At 39.5% G+C, this 21,451-nt stretch overlaps 1 protein-coding gene across 1 annotated transcript; it reads right to left on the minus strand.

The window, feature by feature from the left end:
• Positions 1-6: 6 nt before the first annotated feature.
• gucy2ca (guanylate cyclase 2Ca) lies at positions 7-17,077 on the minus strand. The gene is given in 28 exon segments (XM_039825696.1): positions 7-1,254; positions 1,338-1,414; positions 1,535-1,629; positions 1,865-1,963; positions 2,222-2,396; positions 3,483-3,675; positions 5,068-5,226; positions 5,623-5,714; positions 5,848-5,867; positions 5,870-5,935; positions 6,127-6,264; positions 6,424-6,556; positions 6,886-6,972; positions 8,029-8,133; positions 8,301-8,372; positions 8,488-8,550; positions 9,058-9,151; positions 9,395-9,476; positions 9,606-9,720; positions 9,804-9,889; positions 11,249-11,393; positions 11,480-11,591; positions 11,821-11,920; positions 12,593-12,714; positions 12,811-13,032; positions 13,117-13,184; positions 13,802-13,914; positions 16,494-17,077. Coding segments are annotated over 28 exon segments (3,246 nt in total). The 5' UTR covers positions 16,699-17,077; the 3' UTR covers positions 7-1,046.
• Positions 17,078-21,451: the final 4,374 nt, after the last annotated feature.

Here is a 21,451-nt window from a genome sequence, read left to right on the forward strand (position 1 = left end):
TCTGAATCTTATGCCATATTTTAATAAAACACAAAACCAAAATCATCACTGCAATAGTTCTTATCTTAAGAAAACAAGGTAGCAGTATTGTGCTGTGAAGGAGAAATATTTTCACATCCCCGCTATATTTTAACAAGTACTGTTGGATATAGTTTCACAGTCTTTGCAGCAGAAAAGGCTATTTACATGGTAAATATTGGGTCAAACTTTCTCAATCAATGAGATTCCTGGAGGCAACATCTAAACATAAGAGGAGTGTTCATTCAGTATTATTTTTTGGATTCCTTCTGGAGAGAACTGACCATGTGGTTTTTTAAAAGCAACACTATGTAACTTTTGTTGTCTCATTGGAACTACAACTACAACTCGCAGCGTTGCGAGTTGTAGTTCCAATGAGACAACCTGTAGGGCTAAAAGTTACATAGTGTTGCTTTAATGGATCTTAAAGCAGGACTCTTACTAAAATCCATGTAGTTGTGACAATGTGTGAGTTTTCATTGCCTTATGTTACAAATTACAAAAGGCAAACATTTTATAAGAAAAAGCAACCCAAAACCGTTCCAGGAACAAATAATTGCTAATATTTGTGTAAAAATGTAAGACTTTGGCGCCCCCAAGTGATAGCATCACTGTTTGCTACTCTTCAGGCCAGTTTTACCATTGGTTCCTCTCTTATTCCCATGAATAACAGGGCAAATGTAAAGAGTACAACACGGCTACAGTGATGTTATATAAAAATGGTGCAAGCCCCACACAATACAAGAGGAGGGGGCTTATATATAGCATTCTTTCCATCACAACAAAACTCAACAAACATATTAATAAGTATCTGAGGGTGGATTTTCCCTTTAACAATTTAAAAATTTTGACTTATGATGGAAAGAGAACTGAAACCCTGTGGCAGGCACGTGTATTATAGCTTGTTCCACTGCATCTGCCCCACTGTCACTGGAGCCCAGCAGTGCTGATCAGACAGGTACACAGACTATGACGCACTGCTGTGACGTCTACCTTTATGGCCAGTATTGTATGGAAGGTTTCTCTCATCACAGGTAGGTGACGGGGTTGTCAGTGACGGCCAGGTGGAAGTACTCTGGCGGGCTGTCCCCCTTTAGACTGCTGCTGGTCTCCCTCCGGCGGACTTTGGTGGACAGGGTCTTCCTCTTTTTGAAGCTGTCGCTCCCATTTTCGCGGTTCTTCAGACTGGACACGATCATCTCCGCCAGGTCCTGCTGTAGCCGCTTGAAGTTCTCCCTTAGACAGTAACGTGAGGGGTTATTTTAGATTATGGATGCAAATGTGGGAAGTAAATCTATCTGAGGCTGTGTTTTACTCACGCTGTTGGTGGTGTTGGCAGGTTGTACTTTCCCCCAGTCACTCCTGTTAACCAGTATGTCATCTCTTTGCCTTTACCCTGTTGGTCAGACACACACACACACAAACACACACAGGAAATCAGAGCAGTTACTACTGTCTGTATGGTTTACATGTGATCTCAATGACTAGAAAAAAAGCCTAACCAAACCCAGCTAACCTTCAGGTAGGTCTCTCCTCTTTTTTCATACTGAAACTTGCTGTCTGTCCTCTGCAGGGTGTTGATGGTGGACTGGCTGACATGAATTCTCAGAGCTGGAAGGACCACATGAGAATGAATCATGAGTCAAACCCTCAGCTTTCTTAGCACCTAAACCGCTATGACTGTGTGTGTGTGTGTGTGTGTGTGTGTGTGTGTGTGTGTGTGTGTGTGTGTGTGTGTGTGTGTGTGTGTGTGTGTGTGTGTGTGTGTGTGTGTGTGTGTGTGTGTGTGTGTGTGTGTGTGTGTGTGTGTGTGTGTGTGTGTGTGTGTGTGTTTTTCGTCTCTTACGCAGGCCCGTGGACTCCATGCGTGATGCAGTGTTGACTGTGTCTCCGAAAAGACAGTAGCGAGGCATCTTGTTCCCCACCACTCCTGCTGCACACGGTCCTACACACAAATACACACAAACAAGCATTAATATCTTATTTTTATTTTTCATCCAGTTAGTTGATAAAAAAAAAATGAATTGAAATCATTTAACTCTCCCATATATGTATCTGTGGCTCCTTCACTTTTTTATTTTTCTCAGTTCTCACACATATGATTATGTATTTTAAATTATCCGTATCTGTATTTTTTTTCAAAAAATGTAGGGGAAAGAAAGAGGATTACATTAAATAGGACAAAATCTTGACTTTCTGTTACCTGAATGCACACCGATACGGATCCACAGAGGAATGCCAGGCATGTGTAGCAACTCAAACGTCCCGACAAATGCCAGCATGTCAAGGGCCATGTGGGCGATGTCCACTGCATGCCTGTCGCCGTTACGTTTGGGCAAACCTGATGCAACCATGTACGCATCTCCTATTGTCTCAACCTGAGAGATAGAAAATAGATTAGTCACGTGCAGTTTAGATCCATGCCTGTTCAGACTTATACAATATATGTAGTGAAGACATTAAGGAATTTAATAAAAGGTATTATGTTTTTTTTGGGATGCTTCACAGAAGACCTCTACAATCACCCCAGTTTCAAGATCAGTATCACCAGTTCAGTATTTAACCAAAGCTCTCCTCTTAGTTATGGCCTTGAATAATGGTCAGAAAAGTGTCCTTGCAGAACATTATGATGTCACAGTGAATTTGACTTTTGACCTATTTATAAAATATCATCACTTTATCATTTTATCCTATTAGACATTTGTGTGAAATGTCACAATTAGCGCAGCAACTCTTGAGTTATGGCCAGAAATGGGTCATGTGAGGTCACAATGACCTTTGACCTTTGACAACCAAAATCGTGAAGACATTTGTGCCAAGTTTGAAGAGATTTCCTCCAGGCGTTTCTGAGATATCACCTTCACGAGAATGGGACAGACATGTGTACGGACGGACAACCCGAAAACATGATGCCAGCCGGAGGCATGAAAAAATGCTATTGTATTCAGTAAACATGAAAAAATTACAAAATAATGAGCCATACATACTAATCTAACTCTAACTTCAACTGCTCAAAGGCTTTAGATTGTTTCCTGTTAAAGGTGCAGTCGGTAAGCCTTATTAAACTAACTTTTGTCATATTTTCTGAAACTGACCCTATGTTCCAGTAGAACTACATGAAGCAGGTAATTAAAAAAACATCCAGCTGAGTGTCAATCACTGCTAATGCACACGCATTCATTCTCCCTTGTGGGGGGAGGGGCTTAGGAGACCGTTTTGGGCTTTAGCAGAAAGGGGGGGAGGGACTGAGAAGTTGTTGATGTTCAAATTTTCTGGCTAAGTCCTGGATCTTCGCAATCCTACCTACAGCACCTTTAAGCCCAAACCTAAGTTCTATCTCACAAGACGAGGCGTTAGAAACCCAAGCAGCTAAACAGCAGTGCCATCCTGTCTGAGACCCTCTGAGCTGAACATTCATACTGACATGTTAAACGGTAGAATATAAAGGAGTCATACTGAAGTACCTTGTAGACATCATGGTGGTCAAGGATGCTGTCAAAGTTCTTGTAGATGTCGTTGAGCATGTCGACCACCTCCATGGGGGTGCTGTAGTGGCAGAGGGTGGTGAATCCCACTATGTCGCTGAAATAGATGGTCACCTCCTCAAACAGCTCTGGTTCCACTCTGCCCGTCTCCTTCAGTGACTTCACCACCGGGCTGGGGAGATACAGAAAGAGTGGAAAATACTCAAGTTAATTGATGGCTTCTACTCAAATTAAAAATTGCTGTCAGTTTGTTTTTCGCTACATGTACATGCAAATCCATGGACATGTAGCGAATGCAAATCCAGCTTTGCTTTGAGCTGTAGGTCAGGCACTCGTTGCCTCCACATGCCGGGAAGGACCAAGACTATTAGGAAAATTAGGAAAGTCACTGTTTTCAATCATAGAATAAATAAATACTCAAATACCTACTGTATATTTTTGCTTAAAAACTGGAAACATTTCTAAAACCCTTTCAAAAAGCCTCCTGCTTCCAGGATTTATGAAATGTGATAAATACACATGAGCCAATAGAGAAAATAAAAACCTCCACCAACCAGTCAAGGTGCAGTTTACATCCATGTCTGTCCAGACTCATATTCATATGTGTGGTGAAGACTTTAAAGCTATTTAATAAAAGGTCAATTGATTTATGGGCAAAACGTGGATGCTTCACACACATTTCTAACCCGGCAACACAGATGATCTAAACCACATGTGTCAAACTCAAGGCCCCGCGGGCCAAATCCACCCTCGCAGCTTTTCATCCGGCCCACATAACCATTTAGGTTCAAAATAAATTTTGGGCCACCTAGTTTTTGTCATTCTTTCAACGTTTTTGCCGCTTTTACTGACAGTTTTTGTCGCTTTTTCCAGTGTTTTTGTAGCTTTTTTCAACGTTTTTGTCGCTTTTTTCTATGATGGCTGAGGAACTTTTTGGTGACTTTTTCAGGGCTTTATGTCGACCAAACTATAAGGGAGAAGACTATATGAAGCATGCAATAATATGCTCAATGGTGTTTTAAGCCCCCAACGTTGACTTCAAGGCAGTGCTGCGACTGTCGACTTCAAGGCACCTAACCCTAACCTTAACCCTAACCCTGACCATAACCATTGCCTAATCCTAGTGCCTTCAGCGCTGCCTGGAAGATGATTTGGGGGACTTAAAACACCAAACACCCAATAATACATGCACAATTTGATGATTTTTGACTTTTTCAATTAAATAAAAGCACGTCAATACATATCTGGCCGTTGATGGGATTCTCATTTTCCAGTGTGGCCCTTGATGAAATTGAGTTTGACACTCCTGATCTAAGCAATCACCACAGTTTTAAGATCAGTGTTTCCAATTCAGTACCAAATGTCTCCCCTTCTGTTTCCGAGTTTTATGGCGTTGAATAACGGCCAGAAACGTGTGTTTGCAGAGCATTATGATGTCACTGTGAAGTTGACCTTTAACCTTTTGGATATAAAACTTTTCAGTTATATTTAATACAAAAATATATCAGTGCAGCTTTAAACATCTTTTCAGTCGTAATATGTTGACTGTTGGGTATAAACCTACCCAGGAAGTAGCATAAAGTTGAGGCGATCCGCTCTGTCCCTCTCAGCTTTGTACAAAGAGGTTCTCTCCTCCACCAGACGCTCCAGAGTCCTGGAGTACATCTGCAGGCGACGGATCAGGTTGTCCATGTAAGTCTCACTGGCTTGGTTATGCAGGTTACTGTGTCAAAGTGAAAAATATGTAATATTAAAATCACTGTTTCTATCACTCTATCATAAATGAATCATCAAGTACGAGAATAGTGCAGCAGGAATGATCTCATGCAATAAACAGGATTGCATACACTATAGAGCCTAAAGTAAGTCATAGTTTTGACGCATTAGGGCCAATTAATGGAAAGGATAGTCTGTTTAGTCAAGTGCATTTGATTTATATTGCCAGAAATCACAAAATATTATGCTTTTTTCCAATTTGGTGTGGAAGAACTCGAATGGCCTGTATTACACGTATAGGTGTAATGTTCTGGTGTCCACATATTTGTTCTGGTGTCCACTTATATTTGGCCATGAAGTGTGAAGTGAAAGAATTGAAAGTGACTGTGTGGCGTTGACGTACCTGAAAATCTTACCCAGAGATAACTCTATTCTCTTAAAATCTGGCCTTCGCTCTGGGTCTTCATCCCAGCAGTTTTTTATCAGCATGAACAGCTGTATACACAAAAAACATATATACACATGGGCAAAGAGAAAGATTTTCTTTTTTTAACTTGATGTGTGTTAACTTGATTTTAACTTTACTTTGTAAACCGTCATTCTCTACAATGTTTAACAGCTCTCTTACCTCGACCTCCCTCTCTGACGCCCGTCAAAGTTAAGGTCAGGTCTGAAAAAATTCATCCCACTGGGATACTGCACTCTGTAGAGCTTCTCTGAAGGATTAAATGACATTATAATATAATCAATGCGAGTAGGACTTAGAGCTGAGGACGATCACTGAGTCTGTGGTCGATGTGTGGTCAAATATGTTCTGCATCAACATCCCAACAATCTCAACAAGCCTGTCTTGTTTACAGTAACTGGCACAATTTATGTGATAGTGTACCAAATTATCCAGGCCTACCTGCAGGATCAGAGCAGCACTGTGTGTGGAATGGGGTCCACCTCATAACGATCTCATGAGCAATGATGGCATAGCTGTAGACATCGCCTTTTTGAGACACCCCACCTTCACGAAGATGCTCTGGGGCCGTCCACAAGTCTGAGGAGAGGAGAGGAGAGGAGAGGAGAGGAGAGGAGAGGAGAGGAGGAGGAGGAGGAGAGGAGAGGAGAGGAGAGGAGAGGAGAGGAGAGGAGCTGAGTCTATTTTCAGATTTTAGATTTTTTTTTTAATGGACCTCAGTGAAAAACTCCTTCTCACCTCTGCCTGGGTTCAGGATGGTGTGACAGCCAAAGTCAGTTATCTTGACCACCATGCGGTTGTCGACCACACAGTTGGTCGACTTGAGGCGACCGTGGACCTCGATGTTACTGGAGTGGAGGTATGACATGCCCTGTAGAAGATATACAGCAGCAGGACAGCAGTGACCTGGTTGTTTTTGGTTGTATCACCCTACTCTCCTTGAAATGCAGTGCAAGTGAGGTAAAAATACATTGAACAAAAAAACTGATTATTACCTTTAAAACAAATCAAGACCATGTCCATAAGGACTAAATTTAAATTAATTTTGCATATGGAAAATAAATCAGTGAATGACAATTTCTTTTTTGTCACTCAATGATTTATTTTTCTTCTGTGGAATTCGTATTGCTTTCCTATTTGTTTAAGTATAGTAATATGTGACATGCCCACAAAAACTTTGGTAACAAAAGCAAACAATACCTTTGCTATGTCATACATGACTGATATCTTAAACTCCATGTCCATGAAGGTTTCATCTGGGTAGGAGATCCTGTCGTTCAGAATGTACTGGGTGAAAAATAAAAGTTCATATTTATCACTTTCACTACTCTGCTCTGTACAGTTATAATGCAACTGTGCAGCACTTAATTAATTCACAAGCAAGGGCGTGTGTGTGTGTGTGTGTGTGTGTGTGTGTGTGTGTGTGTGTGTGTGTGTGTGTGTGTGTGTTCTCGTTTAACTACATTCGTGGGGTCCAAAAACCATGCAGGTATTTGTGGGGTCCGGACAGCTTTGTGGGGCCAAAATGCTGGACCCCACAACATTAAAGGGCTGTTTGAGGGTTAAGACTTGGTTTTAGGATTAGGGTTAGAATTAGGTTATGGTTAGGGTGAGGGTAAGGGTTAAGGTTAGGCATTTAGTTGTGATGGTTAAGGTGAGGGTAAGGGGCTAGGGAATGCATTATGTCAATGACGGGTCCCCACAAAGATAGTGAGACGCACTATGTGTGTGTGTGTGTGTGTGTGTGTGTGTGTGTGTGTGTGTGTGTGTGTGTGTGTGTGTGTGTGTGTGTGTGTGTGTGTGTGTGTGTGTGTGTGTGTGTGTGTGTGTGATTACGTGCACAAATATACATGTGAGCAGTAAACATCATTGGATATTATAAAAGGAGGCCACTGAGCTTGAAAATGAATTTAAAAGGTAATAAAAGCATATGTTAAAGAAAATACAGATGAAGATAAGAGCAAGAAGATTGAAAAAATTAAGACTAATGACAAAATAACCGTTACTATGACAAAAAGCAAGGTCTCTATAGATGCATTTCAGTCAGCCAGGTTGTAAAATACAAGACCAAAACAAATATATAACTAACTTAGTCCTTATATCTTAACTAAACATTGTTATTTAAATAAAATTAATAAATTGCAAAAGACTTGAGATACATTTTCCAAGTATTTCATTCAAGTAACCTAGCAGTTCTGATGAAACAGCAAAAGTTCTAAAAGGTCCTATCTCACGATGTTGATCAATTTTGTGGATCCGCAGGAAATCACATTATTCCAGCAGGATCTGACTTATGGATGCAGGGATATGCAAAACAGAGTGTGAGTGATGGTCTGCTCTTACCCTGAGGGAGCCCCTCTGACAGAGCTCAAACACCCCAAACACTCCGTACTCAAACTTCACCGTGCCGTAGAACTTGGTCAGGTTGTAGTAATCTATGCGCAGCAGCTGAAACATGAAGAGGAGGCGAGGATGGAGCAACAGGAAGGGGTCGGGAGGGATAGGGAGGATGGACAGAAAGGGTCAAACCTCATACAGACATTAATGTGGAGCTGAGAGAGGAGAGAAAGGCAGAGGTAGGGCCAAAGAATTGGCATAAGAAAGTGGTGTCTTACAGTGTTAAGCTCAATCCTCTGGTCCTCGGTGAAGTCTCCGTCCGTGTGCTTCAGCTCTTTCAAGATTACAGGCTGAAGAATACAAAGAAATAAGACACACTTGCTGAGTGAAAATACAAGATCATGTTTTTCCTTTTTTTCATACCTATATTGCAAAATTGATAATTAGAAGTTGGACTATTGGTACCTTCTTGTCATAGCGGCCTCGGTGATTGAAGAAGGTGCTGTCCTTCCTCTTATCTTCATCAATCTGTTACATACACACACATACATTTATACACACACTAGTCTGACTGAATATGATGCTTAATTCTTACTTGCTGAAAACGGAGTCACAAAACTTCACAGGTGTGTAGTTGAGATAAAAATGAAGGCCAAAATCAAAGATGGATGTGGTCCGAGCAATGGCGCTGTAAGTAGGGGATAGTAAGTAGGGAAGGGGGCATTGACCCCCCCAACTTTACACCCCTGGCCCCGATTTGGCATCGCGGCTGGTTTGTTCCCATCCCGAGATGGTGTGTAGTTTTTACAAGATTTCATTTGCCTTCAGGGGAGCATAACACTTGGTTTGTGTACCTCCAAAAAATCAGACTACAGACGGCAGCTTAGTGTATTCCTAAACGTTGGAATTATATAATTATATATATATGGATAATTATTATGAACAGGATCAAACATTATCATCGCTCATCATAGAAAAGGTTGCCGACCCCTCTATCTAAAATGCAGGAAACAGCTGATTGATGAGGCTGTTTACCTTCAGAGAGACCTCCTTCTCATCCAGCGGACCAATCAGATGAGGGTTGATGTGAGACCACCTTTTCTGCAAATGACGCTGTTTCCTGTTCTGCCTAACATTAATCACACACACACACAGAGTAAATACACGCATAATGAGAACACGAGATATTTGTGGGGTAACTCTTTTGCTTTCAGAGTGCATCCCATACATTTATACAACAGCATTATGACCTAATTTAAACATGGACACTCTTGTCAGAACTGTTGTAACTTCCTGTTCTCCGAATGTAGCTGATGCTGAAATTCTGCGTGTAGCACGTGTGATACATCTGTGATACGTGTATGCTGTTTACCTGTAGAAGATGAGAGCAATGGCTGTCACCACGACAACACTGACACTCAGAACGATCACAATCACATTCTGCAAATTTAAGTCTGGAAGCACATAAACACACACCCACACACACAAAGCATTAACAGCGGCATTAACAAAAAAGGTTTTACATCCGTAGCGAGAATAAAGACAATGAAATCACATTATATTTCTATAATTCGTAATATTACCATCTGGATTTTTTGGCACATCAGGAGGCAGACGACCATTCCAGCGCAGGGCAGGGTTTGTGTCTGTCATTATGGTTTGATTTTGTGATGTGTCAAACACTAACAGGGTTTTGTACTGGAGAGAGAAAAGGAGACAACGTAAAAAAACAACAACATATGCATTGACTGTGTGAACTGCTGAATTGACAGTTGTCTCACCTCGCCAGTGACAGTTGATGTGTAAATAAAAGAGAAGTTAACATCTCTGTCACCATACTCATCAATCACATAGTGTCCCCCCATACCTACTTGAAGAAAACACACACACACACACACGCACACATACAACAACAACATAGATAGCATTGTTAATTTCTCAGCTACAATTTGTTTTATTGCAGAATGCATCCAAAAATCTGCAAAAATAATGAGTAGTTTTTATGTCTTTGCTTTGGATTTGAAAATTATTAAAAAGCTCAAATTTATAAACATTATTTAATCAGAAAAATTTAACACAAAATTACAAATAGACCGGCAAATTTTGCATACTCAATTATCAGTTGCCAATCCAATCAATCATCAAACTCATTTAACTACAAGCATCACAAAAGTTTCATAGTATTGCAAAAAAAAGCAAACCCTGGAGAACAAACAATATGCGATTCAGGATACTGTGAAAAGCATTATTAAGTTTGCTTTTCATCTAATCTCACATTGCCAAACCTGCGTCCCGTTACTCTCATGAAGGCAAATGTCAGGAGTTGAGGCATCCTCGTACTTAGCTAAAGAAGACTTTTCAAATAATCTCATGACTGCAATAGTTAACAATTAGTGCTGTCAAAAGGATTAAAATATTTAATCGTGATTAATCGCATTAATGTCATAGTTAACTCGCAATTAATCGCACATTTTTATCTATTCTAAATGTCCCTTGATTTCTTTTTGTCCCATTATTTTTTCTCATTTTAATGCTCTTATCAACATGGAAAAGTGGATCAGCTTGCTTTGTGCTTTTGTCGCCTGGCTTTGACGAGGGGGCGGGGAATTCGCATCAGCTGTGTGCTTGGTCATCAGCTGTGTGCTTGGCCATCAGCTGTGTGCTCGGCCATCAGCTGTGTGCTCGGCCATCAGCTGTGTGCTTGGCCATCAGCTGTGTGCTCGGCCATCAGCTGTGTGTTTGGCCATCAAGTGGTATTTCAGACTGGACGTGCTGCGATGATAGCTCCGTTCACAACGACAAAACACACAGATCACTTTGGTCTTGTCAATGGAACCATTTGGCAACTTTTTAAAAGTTAACTTTCCATTCAGACTCTTATTGGCATCCATTTCGGCGTCTCGTGCTCGCCAGCCACTCAAAACGTACCGTTAGCCTACTACTCTTCAGCCGGCTCGCGAGCCCAAACCAGTGTGTGCGGCGTGCCTGTTGTTGTGTTTCCGGTCTAGCTAGATCCGGTGTGGTGTTGTAGTTTTTCTAACGTTACTAGTTGTTGCAACAGCATGTGAAAAAAACTACAAAGTTTGCCGTTAATAACGCGTTTAACTGACAGCACTAGTGACAATAAAACTAACCATAAAACAAAGCAGTTTATTAAATTTATTTTGTGTTGTAATTCTGCCTCCCATTGTGTTGCTAACCTTGAGTCGTCACTCATCATACGCACCGTCAAAGGAGGCGTTTCCAAAAGGGCTGTCACTCAGAGGCACATTAGGGGATCCCTTGTTATTTCGTTGACTGAGCATTTTCTCTCTGAGCACTTTGCCCAACAGCAGAGCCCCATCATGATACCCAGCCACGTAGTCATTTATCTTAAATAGAAAGATAGACAAAGAAAAGTCAAAGATTTATGCAAGAACCTGTTTCCCTTCACAGTCTTGTTAAAGTTGCTGCTCACCGTGTTGTTGAATGATGATTGTGCTCCAAAGCTGTAGTTCCTCTTTGGCAGAGTGATCACCAGTACATCTTCCATACCCTTACTGGATGTTTTGTTGACATAATACTCAGGGCTAGAGGAAGGTGAAGGGTGTTGCTGTGAACAGTGTTACTTCTATACATTCAAAATGTAACATATTTAGAGGTTTTAGAGTATAATATTCTGATTCTGAACAGAAAAATACTTAGCACATCTATTACATGAGACAAGTGCGTAAGAGAGGGACGAGTAGGTCAAAAGTTGGAATGAAACTGTGTAACACGAAACAATGTATGGGAAAAATGGTGAAATCATAGACTTACTTGTAAAGATCGAGGAGAACGAACATGATGTCCTCATCAATCGGGCCCACCTTCTTCTTTATTGTAACAATGTCGTCAATTCCCCCACATAAAATGAAAACTGAAATAAATAAATCAGTTTCACTTAAACAGGAATGGAAATGTTTGAGCTGTATGTATATTTAACATAACTCTTATTAAGCACTGGTTACAGTGTTTCAATATTACTATCTAGGCTTAGAAATACACAGCTGACTATCCCTGTAACAATTTGGCCACAGTACATTAGGTTTCAACCCGGTATTGGTCCCTTTCCACTCCATGCATGCTAATGTTGTGACTGTTCTGATTAGATATATTAGATTATGTTTTTATAAGTCAACATAGTTATTTGGTTTTTAAGCTTTGATGAAGGAATGACAGCTCAGGAAGAACTGGTTAATGGATTGAAATGCATTAAGGGGTGACCATGCCTTTACTGTTGCGGCCCATAGACTGTGAAACAGTCCCAATCAGATCTGCCCCCTCTATTGACTCTTTTAAGTTCAAGCTGAAAACACACTTTTAATCACGAGTGTTTCTGTCCTCCTGATGTGTCTGATTTCTGTTTTGGTATGCATTTGCCTATGAGCTGTTTATTTGTGCCTATAAGCTGCATGCATTGTAGTTTATTTAGTTTTTTCTTTATTGTGATTTTAGCTACCTCTGTCTGTACAGGACTTTGGTCAATGTGGGTTGTTATTAAATGTGCTTTATAAAGACATTATGTAAGTCAAACAAACAAAATACGCACTGTTGCTGCTTCTTTCTTTTTTAGAGGTAAGTTCCTTCTTTAGCTCAGCTTCCCCACGCAGCATCTCTCTCTCCGTCTCTTTGGCAAACTTGGCAGAGGGTGCTTCCAATGCGTTAATGTACCTGTGGCAAAAGCAAGGCGATACAACAAACAAAGTGACACATGCTGTAGCGCTGAATGAAGCTCAATCAGCTGAATTGCAGCCTGTGTTGGCTCACCAGAAACAGTCTTCAGTTGCATTAATGGTCTTCTTGTAGACATAGACATGCTCCCAAAGAGCTTCCTTAAATGGCAAGATTTCCTTCATAAAGTTGATTAATAAGTCTGAGATCTTGCGTGCCGGAGGCAGAATTCGGGTCAGTTTGGGCTTATAGTCACATGAGAGGCCGAAGCTCCCAGCAGAGATGATGGGAATGCTCAGGGTTAGGCCAATTTCCTCACTGAGGCAGATAACGGGGTGAAAAGTTTACAGTCAGTCAGCTGTTTGCTCGTGTATAATTAAAGAGAAACAGAGTCATACTCACTCCATTAACTGGAAGGTGGCATAAGTGCAGGAAGGCCCCAGCATAACGCATCCAACATCACCTTTATCCTGCAGAAAGATACAGTACATGCAGTTATTCTGTCATCAAAGAAGTGTTGTAGGTGTGTCACCACCACTGCCAAGGGTCAGACACTATACTTAAAGAGGAAACTAAAGAAAAAACTAGAAGCTCAACATAGCATCCTGTGGCTGACCCTATTTAGGGTGCTATTGATGGAGATATTTGCATCTCTTCTCTCTACTACTAAAATGGCAAACCCTGTAATGGGGAGGTTGTGGATGCAAACTGGTGAGTCTGCAGAGAAGCGGTTGATCGTTGACTGTGAGGCGCTGACAGCAAACAATTGAATTTTACAGCTGAAGTTTTTGATAATTGACATTTTCCTACCTGAAAGCCTTTGTAACTGTCCTGGAACAGCTTGACAAAATTACTCATTTATAATTTTACATTTAAGTGAGCCGTAAGATCTAGGGATGACAAACCTCAAAATGGGAAGTTGTTTGTTACTGCATAAAACATCGGCACAACACAGAAAAGTGCAATCCCTTGAATCTTGCAGTAGCTCAGTTTTGTTTGTTGAGAAATGACAAAGGACGGCAAAGATAAGAGAGAAACACTTAAATGTGAACACTCTTTAGGCTTCACATCTTTTGACCACACTCACGTGCAGCATCTTGAGTATTGCCACTCCCTCACAGGTGCTGCTCCCACAGCCCTGTCGGTTGTATATGGTGGTGTCAAACCCGCTGTAGTTAGCCGTCAACTTAAAGTCTAAACCTTGGGTCATGGAAAGAAAATAAGAGTTATTACTGGTGTTAATTTTTGGCATTTGATTTAAAGAATTACAAAAATGCAGAATATTACAGAGTTTCATTTGGTAGTAAGACAACTAGCTTCTGTCAAAAGGATGGCAGTAAGAGTAGAGCTCATCGTGAGTTATGACCGTAAATAATAACTCATATTAGCTGTTTATTCCCGTCAAATGCATGTTTGGTTGACAAGTTACACTTTCATTTCCAAAAATGGATTAAATGCATTTGAGAGAAAAGGAGTTCATGCTAGTGTTTCCCAACTGAAGGTCAGGATCCCTCAAGCCCTCTCGAGATTTATAGAGTAGGTATAAGGAGCTTTGGAACCACTGCTTAGTGCTGTATTTAGCTGTGTTTATCTTTCAGTTACTTATGAATAGTCCACATTTGAACCGATCAATACCTTGGTCTCATTTAAGCAGCATTGGTACTGCCAATAGTTTGTAGCCTAGCTTAGCACAAACACTGAATGTAGGTTGAAAAGGCCAACAATATATTTCCATGTTCTATCTTTTTGAGTGTGTAGAACAGGACTTCTGGGATGTCCAGCTGTTAATGGTCAGTTAAGGACTTTGTTACATCTATATGTTTTATTTCTATAGCTGCACATGTAACAGGGAGGCTGCATTGACTTCTTTTAAGTGTATCATATAACATGTTTTTGTCTCCTCTATGCACCTGTAGGATTGGGTATTAAACCCAAAATAGTATTGAAAACTGTCAAGTACTGACTGGCATTCAATGTCAGGTCTTTTTTAAATTCTTTATTACTTCTCTGTTAAAAATTTCCTGCCGCTTGGTGTTTGATTTACATCTATTCGTGCTGTAGCGGTACCAGTAACGTTACTTTAAGCAGCCAAAAAGGAAGTTTCAGCAATAACATCTCACATTTTAACTTCACATAGGGCTGTTCTGGCTGGCAAATTGGCTAGCTTGCTAGCTAACACTGTGAAGCAAACAACGCCAGATTTATGAAGCGTAGCTAAGTTATGGCTGAGACGGTATAGAGAATCTTTGTTTATAAGCTAGCTGGCTCGCTAACCTTAGCTTCTTTTTTCGCTAACGATATCGCTAGCAACATACAATCTGAGTAGATAGCTAGCTACATTAACAGTTGGCTAATTGGCCAAAATAATGCAGTTCACTTAGAGCTATAGTGCGTAGTTTCTGCCACCCCCATGAGGAATTCTAAATAATGACAACAAAACTGTAGGTGTGTCCACATGATACAAGCCACAATCTTCTGAACATAGCCATACTGAGAAATACAGAGAGAGTTGTGTGGAGCTGATAGTCTTAATTAGCTTTGTAGCAACTTATTTGGCAATGGCTTGAATGTAACAGACGTTCATTAATATGAAAAAGTTTTAAACTTTAACGTCACCGTTGTCTGAAAATTCCACACAGTAGCCTACCTTTAAACTCTCACAAATTAAATAAATAAATGTTTTCCTTTAGAGGTTTGCTGAAATTTCCAATGTAATCCTCTTCAGGGTAATCCTGACTATGACCATGTTCAATTTGAAGTTATTTTTTTGTTTTGGAGAAAATTAAAGGGAAAGTTAGCTCAATTTACATTATAAGTAACACTCATATTTGAACTGTCAAAAAAAAAACTTTTATGGACTCTTCAATGGGGTCCTCTTCAGAATGACATTGACTCTGTCTGTGTCAAATGTAAAGTAATTTTACCATCCCACTCTAAACTTAAAGTAACTGAAAAGTTGCCAATCCAGCCGCAGCCATGTTGGAGGTGCCGAGAAAGGATAGTGCAGTACACAAAAATGTTGGTGCAGGTACAAAACCTTTGGTGAATGTTATTTAAAAGTTAAATACACCAGTGCAAAAAAAGTATGTTGAACCCTGCAACCCCAATGTCTCTGCCTAGCCCCCATATTCAAAATATTGTAGAAACTCCCCAGTACACTGGCTGCATGTCGTTAAAGTGTTGATTAAATGAAAATAAATGAATTGTGAAATTGAATATTAAAGCTTTATCAGTTATTTATCAGTAAAAAGCTTTATCCAGCAGTCTAAAATATCCCCTGAATCCAAAAGAGATCGCATCCTCAATATGAACAAGTAAAATAATAAATAATCTTGATTTTAATTTTAAATTAAGTATTAATTATCACCCTGTGCATTCTTTTATTTTATACACAACAGTGGTGAGGTAAAACCTCTTCTTACTCATCAGCAGAGAAACTAGTTCAGACAGTCATACCCGGCCATCTTGACTTTGTAGTTCTCTGTTTTATGGTTTCCTAGGCGCTACTACTTGACTGCCAGCTATTTAAAACTGATATCCTGCCATCACTTGCCTCATAAAATTTACAACGCCTCCTTCTGAAAGCCAGGATTGATTCTTAAGTTCTAGTTTGTTAGTTTTTACTTTTAAATTATCTTATTTTTAAGTTAAACCATTTGTTTTTTTTATTGGCTACTCTAAATCAGTTTGTTTGCAGATTGTATTTCATTATTATTATTATTATTATTATTATTATTATTATTATCTGTAATGTCCATTCAGCCTTATTTAGTTCATACCATGCTTAATGTTCTCCCGCCAGTCCACTTCTATGGCTTCTTCCACAGCCGCCTGCACAAACGGTCGACTCCACGCATAATTGTTGTCCTCCAGCACCACAACATTCATGGTGTAGTTACGTTTCAAACAGTCTTCCAGCATCTGGTTGGCGACCACCGCCATTATCAACACTCCCAGGTAAGGTAAACTGTGTGAGCTGTACATCTTGTTCCTTGAGATTTTCCTGTTTGCCTCAGAATTCTGTGTCTTTTCCACCGTTTCTACATGTCAAAAGAATATATAACCCTGTTCAGATAAACAGAAGGCCTGAAGGCAGGTTTTTACATTCTTCCACCTGAACAGATCCTCTCCGTGACGGCATAAGTCCAAAAACAGAAGTGAGCAGGGCGCTACAGTGACTAAGCAGAAGTCTCTCTGTCTCTTGATACGCTGTCCAGCATCCAGATAAGAGAAGAAAATAATCTAGAAATCTGGCACCCAACCACTTTCAGTAAATACAAAAAGAAAATGTGGATTGAAGAGATGAAACACAGTTTAAAGCCTGAGATCAATAATCCTCCACCTTGATACGGACTGGTCTACCTATCCTCCATACGTTAATGAACAACAGTCAAGTGACAGTTGGTGCACCAGCCAGAAGGAGGGTGGGGCAGGTGAGACTTTCACACTCCATTTAGACAGACTCAGTTGGAAACTTATTGAGATCATAATTCATCCTGTTTGTAAACATACAGTTTAAGCTTGCCTCCACATTACATCTCCTGTCACTGTAACATCAAAGATTATTCATAAATCTCGATTTCAACAGTGATCAGTCTGTCCTTAACAACCTCAAGTAAGTATAGGACCAAATCACCAGTATATTTGCCCGCTGTTCATTTGACAAGAGCCATTTGGTTGTAGTCATAACTTGGCAACAAAAAAAACATGTATTTAGAGAGTGGAAACAGTTCAACTACTATTTTGACACAATCTGGTGCGTTGTGAAGACTCTTTGTTCAAAGCAGAGGCGGCGGAAAGCTTGCATAGTGAGAGGGGCAAAGGTCACAGAAGGCCATAAAAGTGAAGGCTTGTGTGGAGCTGATAAATATTGTCTGCTATAAAAGCAGAGTGTATTAAGCCTATAAAAGTGCTCATAAACCAGTGTCACCTCATTTTGAAAAAGCAACTTTAATCCTTACAATACAACACTGAACCAAAAATAAAAGGCTAAGTGTAAAAACAAGACTGTTCATTTACATTCGTTTGTATACAAGAGAGACACTAAAGCTGCAGTTAAATGCATCGAAATATTTCTGATATCTTCACAATTTCACCTGCTGGTGAAAATACATAAATAAAGTTAAAACAGTCTGTACTCCAAAACCAAGACTTAAACACATCACTTGTGTTTACTGTATCTACACATGCTAGTAATGTCATTACAACCTGATAAAGTCGGCATTCCGATTTTCACAATCATCACACCCAGTTTATCATAGCAGCATTAAGGCCATAACTAAAGTGATAAGATTCTGATTACCAGATGACTTAAATGATAAGGTGATCTTCTATGTTTTTCTTATTCAACATTGGTTTCAGAAAAGACCGAAACCAATAATGAATGTATCCTGAAATAGAGTATTCCACTGCGCCGTAGAGCTTATTGTCATCCAAGAACTATTAAAAACGAATAAGTGAGTCACACCATTGCTCTGGGTGAGATGTTCCTTACAAAGTGATGGGAGAGAGGTCGCCACCTAACAAGAAACGCAATTATGGGTAGTTATGAGCTGCTTGCATAACGGTCATATATTTCATATTTAGAGTTTTGACACTCAACCTATTCTGTTGTTAAGGTATGACAACGGTTGGACATACAGTCAGTCGGTCCACCACTTTGGTCCAGACTGAGTTATCTCAACAACTACTCTATAGATTGCCATGAAATTATGCACAGACATAATGGTCCCCAGAGGGTAAGACCCTAAGCCCTAAACTGTAGCACTACCAGCACGTCACAGTTTTCACTTATCCTGAGAAATATCTCATAACCTACTTGATGGATTGGCACAATATTTATGGTTCCCAATATTTATGGTTCCCAGAAGATGAATCCTACTGGTCACCTCTGCTGCCACTAGCAGGTCCAAGTTTTCACTTATCCTAAGAAGTATCTTAACATCCACAAAATGGGTTGGCACACAAGTTTGTACAGACATTCATGGTTGTCAGGCGATGAAGCCTACTAACTTTGGTGATCCCGTGACCTTTCCTCTGGCAACACCAAGAGGTTGACATTTGTGGTTTTAAGTGTCTCGACATGTCTATTGGATGGATTGCCATGAATTGAACAAATCTTCTACAAACACACAGTAGTGCTATTGCCAGTCCTAAATCTTGCTGGTGTCCTCTTTAATCATTACATGATTGAATTGTCTTTCTCACACTGGTTTATGCTCTTTGCTTCTCTGCTGATAAGAAGAGTTTCAAGAATTATCATTCAGATAAAAGCTATATTTGTGAAAGTGAATTTAAATTCATTCAAGTTTTCTAGAGGATGTCACGCGTGGAAGATCACAAACTTGCTACATTATCACGCAGTGTGATTCTACCACACAAAACAAACAACATTTATATACATTTGGACTCATGCTTAACATTTCCAATCAAAACTTCAGTTTTTCCAGTTCAGTGCATCATTACTAAGCTTCTTGTCTGGCTACTACCTTACAGGGTCGTAAACGTCCTAAACAAACACACATATATGACGTCATAATAGCACAGTTGGGGCACACAACCATTAAGTCCCATTACGGTTTCATGTGAAGAGGTTTTCTGTCCAAACACACCCTGGAATTTTATCAGGCAGAGAAAATGGTAACATGTTAAAGAGGAACAAGACTCCTTGTTTTATTGTCTCATTGTGGCTGTTTAATAGCAACTGAATGGTGTTAATAGTGTCTGTTATTGTGAAATGCATCCAACTGAGCACTTTCCTCTCTGCATGAAGGTAGATAAGAGAGGTGTTTTAATGGAGGCCTTTAACTTAACTGAACTAGAGAGCAACTAAACAGGCGGGTAAGCATGTAGTCCACACACACAAACACACGTACACACTTAAACATATAAGAAAGAAGAGGATTGAGGTAAGAAATAACACTTAAATTATCCATTAAAGGACATCTGGTCTGATGTTTTTTTTTTATTACTTGATTACTGAGTGTCTCACCTCCTCAACCCCAATACAAATTCAGATAAGTGTATTATATCAAAGATCAGCAAGTTTCCACAGACTCAAATTCCACCAGGCTGAATTACAGAGATATCTAAAATGATGCATGTGACATAATGGCTTTTTTAATTTGAGTGCATTACTCAATGCACATTTGATACATCTGGAACAAGCAGATACAGAATATACATGCCATATACACTTAACTTTTTCTTTTTAAGTCTGAAATTTCCAATTGCTACACTTATGGGCTTTCAGTATGTTGATGATTACATTTACAGTCAATGAATACATTAGGAAATAACAGGTTTGTTGTTTGAACTACTGTGGTATCTTGACTGTGGGACGTTCCACGCGGACACATTTCTCCAAAAATGTCTTACTGGTCGTTCAATTTTGAATTTTAAACATGTAGAGGCTCATTCCCAGGGAAAGATGCAAACTGATGAAAATGGACACTGATGTGTATTACAGTAATCTGCGTCCACAAATAGTCCCCAGAAAGCACATTATTTATTCTTTATTACAGTGCCCAGCTGTTTCAGGATATTGATGAGCCTTTTCTAAGAATTAAATGAAATGTTTATGAACTGTATTTTAGAGATTGACATATTCAGTAGGAACAAAAGAGCCGGGGGCAAAGGGACAGGTTTGAAAAGTAAAGAATTGAGAGACAGATCAGCACATGTTGGTTTTGGTCTTTTGATGGGATTTGCTTACACTAAGACTTTTTTTTTAAACAGCCAGACTTATCAACATGAATAAAGGTTAAAGCTGTCATACCCAATCTGATGGGATTGGAAGAAACGTGGGGATTTAGGTCAAAATGAGATAAGGAGGCTTGTTTATTATTTCCAAAGCTAATGATTAGTCTGTTTATGATTAGTGAATAATTGTCCTCTGCTTCCTCCTTTGCCATAAAATTTGACCATATTGATTTAGTTTTGTTTATACAATGCCAGTGAGGACATCACATTCAACTACATAAACGTTGTGGATAACACAATCATTTTAGACATTATTATGATGAAAAAAAGAGTACACTGGTTACTTAAGGAAACACACACATAATAAATACCTTTTGTTAATCCGAATCAAACTCTTTACTTTACTCTGTAGTACTTTGGGATTGAGTTTAACAATGAAAAGTACTCTACATATAAATGTATTATTGTTATTATTATTATTATTAATAGTAGTAGTAGTAGTAGTAGTAGTAGTAGTAGTAGTAGTAGTATCAACTTCCCAATAATAAATTCTAAGAATATTAAATACAAATTGTACCTAGGATGGTAAGCTTACAGTTCCATGTTTTCTATAATCCATAATTTGACATTCTTTTTAAAGCGATGGTGATTTCAGAATCAGAATACTGTATTGATTTACATTTCATATAAATCTAAAATAAGGATGGATAGGATTTTATACCTAATTCTACTAACTTATTCTGAGGCGTTTTTCCATTATTTTTTTTTTGCTTCAACATTCAGACAATCTTTTTTCTTGTGTGTCATAGACGTATAAAGGAAAGGGCCCAGGGTCTATTTCTTGTAGAGTGCCCTGCCCTCCTCTGGCAAACACGACCAGTTCTTCACTTAGGTCAACACAGTTTAACTGGCGCTGGACTTCATGTGCATTTGTATACAGTTGTTGAGAAATGTCAGTATTTAACTGGGAGTTGTGGTTGTTCTGGTTTCTGTACCATACCTATCTTTCGCCAGTTCTGCCCTCTTGTGGATGTGT

The sequence above is a fragment of the Perca fluviatilis genome, chromosome 15 (assembly GCF_010015445.1).
Source record: "Perca fluviatilis chromosome 15, GENO_Pfluv_1.0, whole genome shotgun sequence".
In the NCBI taxonomy this organism is placed as follows: Eukaryota; Metazoa; Chordata; class Actinopteri; order Perciformes; family Percidae; genus Perca; species Perca fluviatilis.